Source organism: Labeo rohita, chromosome 3 (genome assembly GCF_022985175.1).
Source record: "Labeo rohita strain BAU-BD-2019 chromosome 3, IGBB_LRoh.1.0, whole genome shotgun sequence".
NCBI classification, from domain to species: Eukaryota; Metazoa; Chordata; class Actinopteri; order Cypriniformes; family Cyprinidae; genus Labeo; species Labeo rohita.
The window spans coordinates 22,593,919-22,610,010 of NC_066871.1; the positions used below are offsets into that span (position 1 = coordinate 22,593,919).

The 16,092-nt window shown below is 36.6% G+C and overlaps 1 protein-coding gene across 1 annotated transcript in view; it reads right to left on the bottom strand.

The window, feature by feature from the left end:
• arhgdig (Rho GDP dissociation inhibitor (GDI) gamma) overlaps positions 1–16,092 on the bottom strand; it is a 35,049-nt gene that overhangs the window by 7,871 nt on the left and 11,086 nt on the right. Inside the window, 2 exon segments of the mRNA XM_051102731.1 lie at positions 4,446–4,529; positions 13,668–13,844. Coding sequence (XP_050958688.1) covers positions 4,446–4,529; positions 13,668–13,844 — 261 coding nt within the window.

The following is a 16,092-nucleotide window of genomic DNA, read 5'->3' on the forward strand; positions in this document are numbered from 1 at the left end:
CCACCGTGTGTCAGCCCAGCCACATCCATCAAAAGCTCAGTCTGGTTAGCGGGTTCCATCCCAGTGGACGTCCCACCGTGAGGTGCCATGCTCGGCTGTCACTTACAGCAGCAGGCACATCTGCGTTCCTGGATCACAGATTGCTAATGTACTCCTGCTTACAGCTCAGACTATGGAGAGAAATTTTCTGCTGTTTGTCTGTAGCTTCTTGTACAGTAAAAAGTGTTTACTCTATATGTCTAGATTAAAAGATTAGTTCATTTCCAGAATAAAAAATTCCTCAGAATTTACTCACCCCTGTGTTGTTCAAGATGTTCATTTCTTTCTTCAGTCGAAAAGAAATTACAGTTTTTGAGGAAAAAATTTCAGGATTTTTCGCCATATAGTGGACTTCAAAGGGGATCAGTGGGTTGAAGGTCCAAACTGCAGTTTCAATCCAGCTTCAAAGGGCTCTACATGATCCCAGCTGAGGAATAAGCATCCTACCTAGCAAATTTCTAAAGAAAATAAAAATGTATACATTTTTTAACCACAAATGCTCATCTTGCACTAGCTCTGCGATGTGCATCTACAACTTCACACAATACATAATCACACTGGAAAGCTCATTAGTTTGTTCTAGGGTAGGGCGAAAAATTCCAATCATTTTTGATGCGATCTAGAAAAACCTAACACGTGGTGAAATTTAGCCTTTTTTTAGGTTTTGATACCATTTAAAAGCTGGTCTTTCTAAAACTGTTTTTATTTTGTCCATAGCTTAAACATAACAGAAGTTATAGCTATCTTAAGTTGGCTGATAGCTGTGATTTTCAGAATTGGAATTTTGAGAAAAACAGGTTTAAAGTGAGACGGGTTACACTTTCACTTTCGAGAGCTGTCATGGTGCTATACTGAATCATTACATAACAGCCTAACGTTACCCTGAAGAGGATAGTTTTCCGTTGTTTATCATGGGCATAGTCTCTGAACTTTTGATCACCCATCTATGTTTAGATAGCACGAATAGTGTAACTTGTAGTTTACATTTAGAAAAGCGAGTGCAGCGTAACTATTCGCGCACCTGTGCATATAACAGACGGTCATCGGACTACTTCTATTTAGTAACTTCATCATCTGATCCTTCATCTCTGGATGTGAAATAGTCCATTATAACATCGTTTAGGGCACTGACATCACCAAGATTGAGCAGATTGAGATGAGTAAGATCATTTAAGTGAGCAGCTACTTCAGAGTGCGTTGATCTCTTACGCTCCACAATCTCACGATATTAAAAAATAAATACATTTTAAAAATGTGCGTGCCGTAGTTTACACCGGACTGGTGGGTAATGTGCATTGATACACGTGGTTTATTTTGATAGGTTAAATGTTTTGTGGTGTTTAGAGAAAGCACTTCCGCAGCGCATTCTTACATAAGAGAAAGACACAGTCATTTTTACTTGCTGCAATAAATCACTATTTTTCTGCACTAAACAAGCAAATTTCGCCAAGATATTTTCAGAGATGATAAACAAGATGTTATAGAATAATAATTTAATGAAAACCTAATTTTGACAAAAAATTGACATTCAACTTACTTTTCGAATTTCCTGAAAATGTTTCAGCACGATATCCGATGGGTTTTCCCAGATTGCATTGCATGTAAAGCACATTTAACTTTTTTGCATGTTCGCTTTGTAAACACTGGGTCGGTACTTCTGCCTACGCCACATGTCATCTTTCCAACGTCATTACAAAATGTGCTATGTTGGACTGGTGCAAGATGAGTATTTGTGGTTAAAAAATATATAAATTTATTTATTTTTTTAGAAAATTACTGATCATTTCTCTAGATAAGACCCTTATTCCTCAGCTGCGATTGTGTCCCAGCCCTTTAAAGCTGCATTGAAACTGCAATTTGGACCTTCAACCCGCTGATCCCCATTGAAGTCCACTATATGGAGAAAAATCCTTGAATGTTTTCCTCAAAAATCATAATTTATTTTCGACTGAAGAAAGAAAGACATGAACATCTTGGATGACATAGGGGTGAGTAAATTATCAGAGCACAGAATTGCAGTCTAAAAACCTGTATTTAAAAAAAAAAAAAAAAATATATATATATATATATATATATATATATGTGTGTGTGTATATAAATATATATATATATTTGAAAACATTTATTATGCAGTGCACTTCCATTCAAAATTTGGAGTAATATTTTTTTATGCTTTTGAAGGAAGATTCATCAATTTCCTTTAAAAAAAAAAGGTATTGCATGTAAGTGGATTTTATTGGTAGAGAAGTGCTGTGTATTTTTTAGTAAAAATGACAGACTTGAGAAAATGAAGCTTGTCATCATTATGCATATTATTCATCAACTGAAATGTTACAGTACAGCAACAAAAATAAATGCTACTGTAGTTAGAGTAAAATGAACTACAATTTATGAATATTCTGTGGCAAAATACTGATGGAATTGAAAGGATATATTTGTAAAAGAACAATAATTATCACTACCAAAACATGGTTAACTAACATGGTTAACTAAATCATCTATTCAGCCATAAGGGAGCCAATAAAGAAATAAAGTATGTTTTGTTCCCCTTGTGTCAGAACAGAGGTAATTTAAGAATAAAAGTTGCTGAACAGGAAGTGCACACACAAGAGCGCAACAATGTGCTCTATGTTATAAAGGCAACGCCTTCCTGTACCAACTCAAACCGCAGAGTCACTTCTGGTTTTGTTCTAAAAGAGGAAATTCGCTGGTGCATAGTTTTTTTTTTGCACTGTGAATGTTACAGATTTTATATCTGAAAAGGTCTTCTTACTTTAAAGCTCTGACTTAAACAGCCCAGAATCATCCTATTGCCTAGCAACCAGGTGCCCTTTTGCCGTGTTCCCGTTGTTAAAGAGAGGAATACACTGTTGAACCGGCCGAGGGCAAAGGGGGGCGGCAGAAACCTGCTTTGACCGTCAAAAGACCCGACGGTCCCCTCTAGTGTATCGGGGCGGGTACGTGGTTACACAGAGCAGTGAACGTTGATTTGTGTTGCAGATCTTCATCTCCTGCCTGCTTGCATGATATTGGCTGGCAGTGGAAGGAATGACATCATCCCTCTGAAGGCAGGGGAGGTGAAGCATTAGAATGCAGTGCAGAGCTGCTGAGCCTCTGTCAATAGTGTCAACTAAGCACATGCCCTTCCAGCTCCTGACCAGAAGCCTTTGTGTGGACAATAGAGACCGCAGATTCAACCCACTTACCTCAACCCACACAACCATTATCCTGTGAATACTAATCATGCAAAAAACGCAAATTGGATGCTATGGATTTGAAATAGGCCTGTCAATGTCAGTGCAGATATTGTTAACTAAAACCGAACTAATTAAAATATTTTTTATTTCATTTGATTACAGCTAAAATTAGCTGAAATAAAATAAAATTTACATATTAGATGGGGGAATGAAAATTAGAAATGGTGCCTTGGCAACTTAAAGTTGAAATACTAAAATTCAACTGAATAAAATACTAAACTGAAATGAAAATCAGTTAAAGCTATATTTCTTAAAACACCGAAAACTAATAACAAATATACTAAAAAATGACTAAAATTAAAATGACAACTGGAAATGCAAAAATTAAAAATATTAGTAAATGCTAAATGGTATAAAACAATTTGTAAAACATTAACAAAGATTAATAAATACAGTAATAAATGTATTGCTCATTGTTCATTTATGTTATTAATGTTAACAAATGATACCTTATTGTACCTAAGTGTTACCGTACGAATTATTAATAAAAATAATGTGTGTAAAATGCTAAAAAAATAATGTTTTAAAGTAAACCAAATTAAAAAATCCCAATCAAGGGATTGTCACAGTCAATATCTGTATATCTGATTAATCTGAATAATTAAACTATTCTGCTCAAATAAAATAAAATAAAATAAACATATTACATTAGAAATGTTGCCTTGGCAGCTAACTAAAATAAAATAAATTGAAGTTGAAATACTAAAATAGCTCAAATTAACTGAAATAAAAATCAATTAAAGCTCTATAAAAATATTTCTAAAAACACAAAAAACTAATAAAAATGACAAAATCACATAACAAATTTGCTAAAACATTACCTAAAAATAAAATGAAAACTGAAAATGCAAATTTAATATATACTAAATGGTACATAAGTAATGCTCAAACAAATAACACTGGTCAGTGTAGTTTTACTTTAGTACAATTAATAATACTAAAAAATATTGTGTGCAAAATAATAAAAAATAATGGATTAAAGTACAACAAATACAAATTCAAGGGACTGTGACGATTAGTATATGTATATCTGATTTATCTGAATAAGTCAATGATATTTTTAACTGATTGACAGCCTTCATTTTAAGTGAACTGGATTTTGTGTGAATTATAAAGCATGTGTTGAATAATTGTTTTCATGAGACTCACCTGTCAGGTCCATGGTGATGGGTCCAGGGGCCTGGTCACACATCAGAGTGAGTCGGGTCACTTGAACATTAGGAATGGTGGGATCTGCAATGCAATGAATGAAACAGATGAGAAACAGAACAAAGGTCTCGTCTACATTTATTAGTAAACTATATCTAAACTACCTGCACTGCCATAAACTCAGTTATTCATCAGAACAGCCTTTTTCCTTAGTGATTAAAAAAATAATAATTTTACATTAGCATGTTGATTTCAGAACAATAACTGCAAGCATTTATTGGGTGTAACATTGTCAGCATGTAGTGGAGCTGCATCTCTTTTAGACCAAGGCGAGTTTCTGGTTAGAAACAGTTGTATGTGGTTGTTAAGGTGCTAGGGTGTTTCTAGGCGGTTCCTTACTGGCAAAAATCAAAATAACCCATTTTGTCTTACAGATATCTTGATCCTTAGACATGACTCAGGACTCTCCTTGCATTATTGTCTTGCCCATTTTAGTGTTCGTCAGGTAAAACCTGTAAGATTGATCACTTAGAAAAGTAATAGCGCACATCTTCCGCACAATTTGAGTTATCATTCTTGTCAGTAGCACTGCAAGTCTGGCTGAGGAAAACACCAGAATCTGGCCATTCTTGCAGATCCTGTCTATCCAGCATTACTGGCCCAGTCAATCCTCTGAGTCAATTCATTTACGCATTCATCATGCATCTCAGACCAAAGGGAAGACACTTAGGCTAGACTAGATTGAGTGAAAATGGGGAGGGGGGAAAGAGGGTCTTCATGTGCACCTGCAATAAACTGACCAGTCAGTGTGTAAATAAGACACATTAATCATCTCAGATACGTGCACATGAACATCATCAATTCAGGTTTGTAGAAAGACAGCTCTCTCCAGACATACAATTCACACTCATTTCCTGTTTTATCTGTCATCTACGTGAAAGCTGTGTTTCAAAACCGAGTGAGATGACTTAATTCCTACAGCCAAAACAGACAGCATCCCAACAGTCATGCAGCACACCGCATAAATAAGGTTTCTCACAGGAAACATGACTCATAATTAATAATTGAGCATGTTGTTAAGCTAACGGATGATAATAATGACTAAAAATCAATTTTAAAAATACACGCAAATATTGGTTAAAGTGCCCCTATTATGCATTTTCAAATATGTCCTTTCATGCAGTGTGTCATGTAGCAAGTTATTGTCTATCAAAAAAAAGAGTCGACTCACATTTGCCTAAACGAGTCGTCAGGATTTCAAATCTTTGTCTGTTACGGCCACACGTCACGAAGTAACACATTTGCATAATGTCCGCCCACGTTCTACGTCGCGAACAACTTGCCCGCCCATAAATTTCCATGTGGTTTAGGTCACATGGAAATTACACATACATTATACGGAAGACGCTGTATCATACGCTGTGAGTAAAACTGTTTTATATTCACTTCCAAAAGATGATGAATCTACAAAGTTTGTATTTTCTAGCGATCGTTCAAAAAAACGTAGTTGTGTATGTTATGTTGTGTAACAACCCTGCACATGTTTTGCTAACCGGCTAAATCACGCTTCTGTAGTTCTGTTGTTCAGCTGTGGATCCACTGTAGTCTGACAATTTGTGATTGATGCAGCTTGACTGTCTGTCTGTCTCATTAGTTTAAGTACTGATAAAAGATGGCGCACGAAGCGGCTTTCACACCGAATGCGGAAAGCGCTGTGCTATGAAACCCATTCATTTTAATTGCTTCCGCTGCGCGAGGACGACTTGTTTCGGTCTCGACCAAAGCGCACGCCGCGGACAAAGTTCAAATGAGTTGTTCAAATGAACTTTTGGCGCTGCGCTCTGAAGGGCTGAACTGAACCCAGCGGCAGCGCAGCGCTTTCTGCGTTCAGTGTGAAAGCCGCTTAATGCATTATACAATGTTGAAGTTTACAACATAGAGATGCGCCCGGTTCGGTTATAAAAGCAAATTGCGAGCACTTTCCACGGTAGTCCGTGTTAACTTGTCGATCAGCCACTTCAGCCGTTTCATCATCAGACTCTGGCTGGAATTGTTATGGTAAAATCGATGCCATCTTTTCTATGTATTGACAAGTCTCCAGGGCTGTCGTTCAGTAATGGCAATGGGCGTTTCGTTCTCCGACACGCTGTACGCGGTAGACCAATCATAAAGGACTACGCCATCTGACCAATCACAGCAGTGAGGGCTCACGGAAAGGAGGGGTTTAGAGAGACTGATTCTTCGAACTGCTTTGGACGAGTCGTTTAGGAATCATTTAGAAATGGGGTAAAATTAAATCTATTTTTGGAGAAAACTGAAGTGTTTTTTGACCTTGCATACATGTAAACCTGATTTGGGAGTCCATTAAAACAATATTAGCAACCTTTAAAATGGCATAATAGGGGCACTTTAAAACTGATTTAAATTCAATTTGACATTAGCATGTTGCTAAGCCAATAGAACGAAACTCAAAACACACAAATATTGGGTAAACTTGATTTCAACAGTATAATGTTAGCATGTTGTTAAGCTAACATAATAACTCCCCAGATAGCACACGTATGTCTGCAAGATGTCTGTGAAAGATCACTTGATCTGAAAAGCATCTGCTGTGTACAAACATCTGACAAACGTCTATAAGATGTCAGTTTTACATCCATTAAAAAACAATAAACATCTTAAAGACATCTAATAGACGTCTACTTGACATCTAATAGGAAATGTCCTATAGACGTATTGCAGATGAGAAAACACTCTAAAAAATACGTCTTCCAGATGTAAACACAGACGTCAAATAGACGTCTCCCAGATGTGCGCATGCTATCAGGGTCAGCAGGCACACAACTTCGTAAGACATTGATATTTGGTGAAATTTCGGTTGGGACGTTGGGTAACCAAAATTCAATGTCAATTCAACGTCTACTGTCAATCTTAATGGTATTTGTCCAATACCGACGTCAGGTGATGTTAATATTTTGTTATTTTTAGGTTGTGTAACCAAAATTCAATGTTAAGTCAATGCCAAATTTGCAGTCAAATACTGACATCAACCTAATTTTCCTTCTCAACCAAAATCCAACATCTGACTGTTCAAGAAAATACATATTAGGAAAAATACATACAAATATTGGGTCCCAGATAGCAAACTGATTTCAATACAGATTGACATTATCATGTGGCTAAGCTAATAGAACGACACTCAAAACACACAAATACTGGGTAAAATAGATTTCAACAGTATGATCTTAGCGTATTCCTAAGCTAATGGGACAGTTCTGTACCCTGCTGAAAAAAACTATGGAAACAATCGCAGAATTTGTTTTATTGGTGACTTGGTAAAACTACTAAATCCTAATGGAATATGTCCTAAAACCATTTTTTAATTGTTTAAATGGATAGAAGTTGATGGTTTGTAATGTTTGTATTTGTAGTGGAAACCGAATTTCTGTGATGGTTTCTATTTTTTTTCAGCAGGACAATAACTAATGAAAATACATCTAAAACAGTCCACGCAAATAATGGGTGAAACTGATTTCAGTAGAGACTGACATTAGCATGTTGCTAAGCTAACAGAACAACACCCAAAAACACAAATATCGGGTAAAATTGATTTTACTACAAATACCATGGTTAAGCTATAGTTAGTGTAGCAAGACCATGGTTCATTTGTGGATACCATGGTTTAACTATAGTAACCATGTTTTTTTTTTTTGTTTTATTTGTAGTGAAACCATGGTTAATTTTTGTAAGGGTTGGGTACCTGATAGCAAACTGATTTCAATACAGATTAACATTGGCATCTTGCTAAGCTAACAGAACAATAGTCAAAACACACAAAACCTGGGTACATTTTTTTTAACAGTATGGTGTCAGCATTTTGCTAAGCTAACAAGACAATTCTCTAATTACTCATGAAAATACATATTAAAAAAAATACACACCCCAGATAGCACACAACCATCTCCAAGATGTCTGTTAAAGATCACTTGATCTGGAAAGCATCTGCTGTGTACAAACATCTGACAGACGTCAGATAGAACATTCTAAATCATAAACAACTTAAAGACATCTAATAGACGTCTATTTGACATCTGATAGGAGACGTCCTATAGATGTATTGCAGATGAGTAAACACTCACAAGATGTAAATGCAGACGTCAAATAGACGTCTCCGTGATGCATGTGTGCTATCAGTGACAACTATTGAGTAAAACTAGAACAATACTCTAATGAACAATACTCTGATTCCTCATAAAAATACACACAAATATTGGGTAAAATTTATTTCAACAGCATGACATTAGCATATTGCTAAACCAATACAGCAAAAATATTGGTTGAATGAATCATTTTAAATTACTCTGAACTATATTTATCAGTCATCTGCCATCTTGAATCAAATTTTTCTCTGAACTTGTGGAAATACATTCTGTGATTGCCTTAATTTTCTGCAATGTTGCCTTAGAATTGGGTGGGGGGTATCTTAAAAGGCAGCATAATTAAGTTTCCTATCTTCGCAACAGCATTGGAGTCAGGAACACACCAACGCCTCTTTAAAATGCAGCTCACTAGGATATGAAACACAGCTACAGTGTCTTTTTACAAACATAATCACCTTCATTATGAGATAAGAAGGCATTTAAAGTCTTGTCAGTCAGTGCTGCTAATGAACCGCCATGTATTCCCTCCCTAGTTTCTTGCGTCCATGGGAGCGCCGCCCATTACAGAAATAGATCGGGCCTGTCAGGGTTTAGGTGGACACAGAGCTGCTGCAGGTTAGTGACCCCAGCATGCAGTCTCAGCACATTTAACAGTGATAGAGCTGCAGCTGCCCCACCCCTTAAAGCTACAGTTCACCAAAAACCAAAAATTCCGCCATTATTCACGTCATTCCAAACCTGTACGTTGTCATTCACTGGAACATAAAAGGAGAATTTCAATAGTGTACAACAATAGTGCATTGTGACTATGTCTGTCAAGCTCCAGAAAAAGGACAAAAGAATCCCAAAAAGCAGCACAAAAGTGGTTCATACGCTATATTTTAAGTCTTCCGAAGGCAGACAATGGCCATGTGTGATGTAATACGTGACATTTAAATCTCTATTCCCCCTACACCAAAGCTCTAACAACTTGGGGAAAATGACATGAGAGTAAGAGTTTGATGTGTGAACTTCGATGCACTGAAGTAGTTGTCCCGCGCAGCACGCAGGGCAGGTGACTAGCTTAAATTAGGCGTTTAACTCCACTGTTCCACTGAATGATTGTTTCTACACTGCCAAGAGGGAGCTAGGGGTGTAAAACTGCACATAACAAATTGTTGGACGGGTCTCATTGATGCAGTGTTATTGATGTAGGGTGGGCTGGTTTTAAAAGTGGGAACTACAGTTAATCATCCGCTGATGGCTACAAGTGCCGCTACCCGCCGCAGGCATGCTCAATCGCAAAACTGCGCACGGGGGACCGCACGCACCAAACATGACTGATCACCGTGACACAATCCCGCTAATATATCAGAGGAAATCTTATGGCAAATTAATGGATGTCAAGACAAACCTGCTTCATATTTCCAGTGTTTTCAGTCCCAGTGAGGGGGTTAGTTCACCAAAAATGAAAAATTGGTCATCATTTACTCACCATCGTAAGTCGTGACCCATATTTTTTCCTTAGTGGAGCACAAAAGGAGAATTTTTTTATATACTGTATACATTATACATAACGTATAATACGGTATATTATATACTGTATACTGCATACATAATAATATACTGATTTTTAGATTATTAGATTAGATTATTACAATTAGAAATGTAGCCTTGGTAACTAACCAAAGTAAGTACTATCTGGAAATAAATATAAACTAAAAATAAAATAATACACTTAACCCTTAAATGCTTGAATGTTTCACCAATCATTATTACATATTCGGGTCTTTAGCGACCCGGACGTATATCTCCAGCACGGATGGATCTCTAAGTGCTGCAATAGCAAAAAAAATCTCTTGATATTTTAAGAACAATTACAGAAGAACAAAATAAAGCATATTTCATTACCTTTTGAAACTTAGAAGGGTTCAGTTTGGGCAGATGATGGTACCATCACCGTTATCGTCAGAGCGCACTTCCACAGTACATTCAGCATCTGGCTCATATTCACGATCTCAACCATACTTGCAAAACTATTGTTTTCAGTGACTTCAAAATCAAAAGTTTGATCGCTGATGACAGTGACATTTACATTTTATGTCATATGGTAATTGCTCTGCAGTATAGCTATTCAAACCAGTTCAATTTTTGCTGATGATATTCTTTTGTTTTATGCCTGCAGTAATTATGATTCAAACATCACGGCATTATTGTCTATTAAACAGTGCCACCTCAAGGAATAAAGGTGAATTGCATGTATTAAGTCACCGGATATTTAAATATTGTTGCGCAGACATTCTTGTATATTTTATTATTTTTTTCTTGTTATATTGTTTATAATGAATAGATTGAGGAATACTAAAAAAAATTATGTCTAACTTTAAAAAAATGAAAGAGGGAGAGGCTAGTGAATGACGTCCCAGGTTGCTAAAGAGGTATGCATTTAAAGGTTAATTAAATATTATTATTTAAAAAAACCTAAACCAAAATCTAAATGAAAACGAATCTTATAAAAAATAATAAAAAAAACACTATAAATGCTAAAATAACACCAATCTTAACATACATAAGGGTTGAGTAAAATTATGACACGATTTTCATTCTATACACAATATAGTATTATAGACTGGTCATCATGATCTCAGCTCTGTAAGCAGATCTTTTGGTCATTTCACTGAAACACAAAACTCTATAAAATGCCAGCACAAGCTGCTGTTTGTATTCCAGCATATTGAATGAAGGCTATTATTAACCTGGTCATAACCAACAAAACAAAGATGAATCATTTATGAATCAGAAGACTCACAAGGTAAATACCCTTGGCACACAAGTTGCATTTGAATGAAAAAAAGAGAAAGAAATTACCGCAGTTGATTGATTCTCAACAGAAAATTAAATTGCATCTAAATCAAACGTTCTAAGCCCCCACGAGCCAGAGGAAATTAATCTGCCTTTTATGCCTTTAGCAACACTGTATCAGCAAGTATTTCCAGTTCATACTTAAAGGATTTGAAGTGTATATTTGGGTTTTCCCTGTGGTAAAAAAAATTTGGATTTCTTGGGCTTTGATCATAATATCACAGAAGCAATTCTTCGTGAAGGGAAACAGAAAAGAAACAAAGCTATTTCACTCAATAACTGAGCAAGAAATACAATAACTGATCTTATAATTAATGCTTTGTACAGCAGAACAGACTATCAAATGCAAATTGTCCAACGTTACGCAGTGAGTGGAATTGTAATTCATGTTTCATGTTTCTCTAAACAACAAAGCAGTTCAAAGCCATGCTTTGCAGACTAAGTGATAGCCACCTTCTCTTTCTTTCTCTGAGTTAAGAGGATATTGTTTGGGGGCTTTGAACCAAGACTGGAGTTCCTCGGGGGGACTGAATCAGTCTAGACAGCAGGAGGAGAAGGGAGAGCCGTCCCTGGAGAGCTGAGTTACAGCTTTAAACATAAAGACAATGCAATCTTCAGAAGATGAGATTCTTTGAAACATTTATTATTATTTGTGTGCATCTATAACTGTGGGTCAAATACCAATAAGATTCTAATCATTTTGTTTGGTGAGACTGTGATGCAATAAAAATGTTTTTGCAACTGGCAAATTTCTTTTGTGAAATATCATTGCAGTTTATTTATTTATGTTTCTTTTGGAATACATTTTTAAAAAATATTAGAAAAACTACTCAGCTGTTTTCATAATAATAATAATAATAGATTTTGAGCAGCAAATCAGCATATTAGAACGATTTCTGAAGGATTACGTGACCGGACTAATGATGCTAAAAATTCAGCTTTGAAATCACAGGAATAAATGACATTTTAAAATGTAGCTGCAAGCAGCGATTACTGGGGTTCAAGCACTTTAAGGCATTTAAGCACATATGAAAAAATTTAGCAAGCATGTAACCACCTAAATCAATTATTTAAAAAGCATTTTTGGTAAATCCATAGGTAATTTACCATAGAAATATTCTGTTTTTTAACGGTTATGACTGTGAGCGCCAGCTGTGGTCCGATCTCCTTAAAACTTTGCATGCAAGTTTTGAGTTTTCCTCTAGGCTTTGTAGGATTTTGGGTAAATTTGCCCCAAAATTGGCCCCTTTTCTAAACGACCCTGTTATGGCTTCCCAGGTGTGTTGAGGAAAGTTGGAGGTAAACTCTGCAGGACACCGGCCCCCCAGGAACAAGTTTGGTGACCCCTGGTTTACACCCTTGAAAAATGTGATATTGCCCCCCAGTGGCCAATTTGTTTCAAATTTCTCTTAGACCTTTGGGGCCGTGGGTCGAACAGGCCCACTGAGTTTTGTTCCAATCAGCCTCTGTCTGACAGGTGTTCAAACTTTATTGGCCAATGCCGCCCATGTTTTTTGAGTTATGCAAGTATCCTTGTAGACACTTGTGAAACGTCAGACCAAGACTGTGCACATTGATTTTCATGTTGATAGGATGAATGGTTGCACAGTTATAGCCATTTTTACCACCAAGTGGCTAAGCTCCACAATTTTTTCCTGTGGATTTAAATTGAGCTCTTACAGAAGCGCTCTGAGTTTGGCGAAGATATCTCATTCCAATCAGGAGTTATTGGCATTTTATTAAAAGTGGCCCTGCCCCTTTCGAATATTTTGATGCCCCTTTGTGACGGTAAGTTGAAAGTTCAACTTTTTTTCATAATTATTGATATTCGCTCTCTAGAGAATCTTTCTGCACTGGTTTGTTCCGATCAGGCAAGAAACCTAGGTCTAGTTCACAAAAGTAGGTTTTTCAAAAATGTTATGTTTTCTCCAGCATGAGCCAAGGATTTCAACGACATAAGACACTTGAGCCTGCAAATGACAGTTTAGGAGTTATGAGCGATATCGTACTTTTGATTGGGTGAGCCTGGGTCACGTTGTCGGCACTGTGAGTACTACCATCCCTCAAAGTTTCAAATCTCCACCACTTACGGTTTGGTCTGCGCGATCAGTTTTATGTGGAGATCGCCGATATGTATATATATATATATAATGAATGGTGTACACATAAAGTAGGCGTGTTTCAAAAATATTTTCCTGGTTTTTAGTGAAGGTACACTAACCTTCCACCACAGGTCCAGAACCCAGAAGGGTTTGCTTGTACTTGTTCAGGCTTTCATCATCCTTGTCCAGTTCCTGGATCTCCTGCAGGCTCTTCTGAGCCGGAGGCTGGTAGTTCAGATCTGGCTCATCTTCATCCTCAACCACTGGCACATCCTTATCTTTGTCAGCCATTATGCCTGAGAAAAACAGGGATGCAGGGTGTTAGAAAGAAAAATAATCTTCATCTGTTCTTTCTCAATATGTTTAAAAGAACACTAATATGCATCTTCACATACAGATCAGGCTTATCAGGATTTCACAACATGCCTTGATGAAACAACATTCTTATTTACCAATCGGACTGAAGACATGACAGTGGCTGTGACTTGAACATTTTTTTATAATTTATCATTTCCCTCTGAATTGAGGTGTAGCCAGTGGTTTCTGTTTCTGTTCTTGACTTGCATTAAAATTAACTAAAATCTTGAATTTCGCCTTTGTAATATTACTTTATAGCTTTTGGACCACATTTCTAGACTGGTTTTGAAAAGAACTTTAGCAGGCCAGTCACGATCAATTTTGCAGAGTCTAGTAAGAGCATAAAATGGCCAGACATTGAACTATTAGTGTAAAAATCTAGTGTGAAATCTATGACCTGTTAAACGATATGGTTTGTGATGCTCTATGTGATTCTTTCACGGTTCTACAGACAAGTATAGCTCTGAGAAAAGACAGATTGAATGTATTTTCTGTTATCTTTCCACCTCTCACACACTGTTTAGGCCTGGAACACAAACTAATTCAGATTCCCTAACACTGTTAGAGGCAACAGATTTGCACATTTATCTCTTTTAATATTCAGAGTCATTTGTTGTAATCCTCACGTGGCAGAGCAATACACTCATCTTCGACGAAGATAATTTCGTTTCTTTTCAGCTCATTTGAGAGATGGTTCCCAGCTAAATGCCCACAGTCTGACAATATGTATAGCAAAAAGAGCAACTGAATCTTCATGTACCGTATCTGTCCCTGTTTAATTATAATGAGTTTTAGTCTGGTTTTAGCAGATCTTTTTAAAGAAATCATTGCTTTTATTAATTCAGCCACATGTCAGACATTGAAAAACATGTTTTTATTGTCACGACCCACACACTGCGTTTCAGCGTAACAGCTAATAATTACCGGAGACTATTGCAACTTGCAGAGCAGACAGCTGAGGTATTACTCCTCAGAGGGAAAGAGGAAAATAAAGACCCAGAAAACTGCTCTCCATGCAGGAGGCCAAGAACAGGGACAACAATTTGTCATATGAATTAAGAGAGCTGAATTGTAATGTCCACATAACTCCCCTAGAGAAGCAGCCTTGTGTAAGTGTTGTAGAGAAATATACTGCACAAATAGGGTACAAAATGGGGCCTAAAACTCTTGTAACCTGTAGAAATTATTAAGTGGGAGCCTCAGGAGGTCAAACGTAATATTATATGAGCTGTTTTATTTTCTGTATAACAGAGTTGTGTAGATTTCGCAACCCTGTTAGACACAAAGTCTGACATGAGTAATAGGGGGGTGGGAATCTTTCGGTACCTCGCAATTCTATACAAATCGATTCTTGAGGTCACAATTAGATTAAAAATCGATTCATGATTTTTTATTTTTAATCATGATTCACAAGCTTTCATCTTTTTTATTTTTTTTTTTGTACACACTGAACATCAAACGCACCAGCATTTTAACACAAAAACACACCAGTCTATAGTAATCGTGACTCAAGAAATGAGTGTTTCCTATTAACTATTACCTTCTTAAATCAAAAATACTTCTCACTTCCCATTAGGGATGTGTCTGAATCTGATCATAACATGTTCAGAAAGGAAATGTACTACGTACTACGAAACCTCTCATTACGAGATGGGAGGAAAATATATATTTCAGTGCTTAGTTTTGTAATTATATAGTAGGGCAATTATACTGTATATAAATTGAGAGGATCAGAGAGCCGTTATAAATATGTGGAACATTGAAACCGCTTTTGAATGCACGCTTGCTTTTTACTTTCACTTTCAAGATTGGCGATCAGACGGAGCAGCAGTAGGCCTACTTACCACATATTTTACAAGATTAGATGTTTGTCAGTGGTGCTCAGGATCTTCAAATCATTCGCTATTGTCCTATCATTAATTTCTCCGTTTCTCTTTTTATGAGGTAAGTGAAATATATATTACGTACTGTAATGTAACAGGCTACGACTAGCAAGCAGCTAACCATGTCCCTTTAGTGGCTCAGTAGAGCGCACTGTTAATTTTCTGTGCCTTTCTGAATACGGATTTACTATTTGGGCACATCCCTACTTCCCACAATAAGGAAAGATCAATAATTAATATAATATTTTTCCGAACACTTTCCCTCACTAAAGATGTGGCAGAATGTATTGTTTTTTCTCCTCTA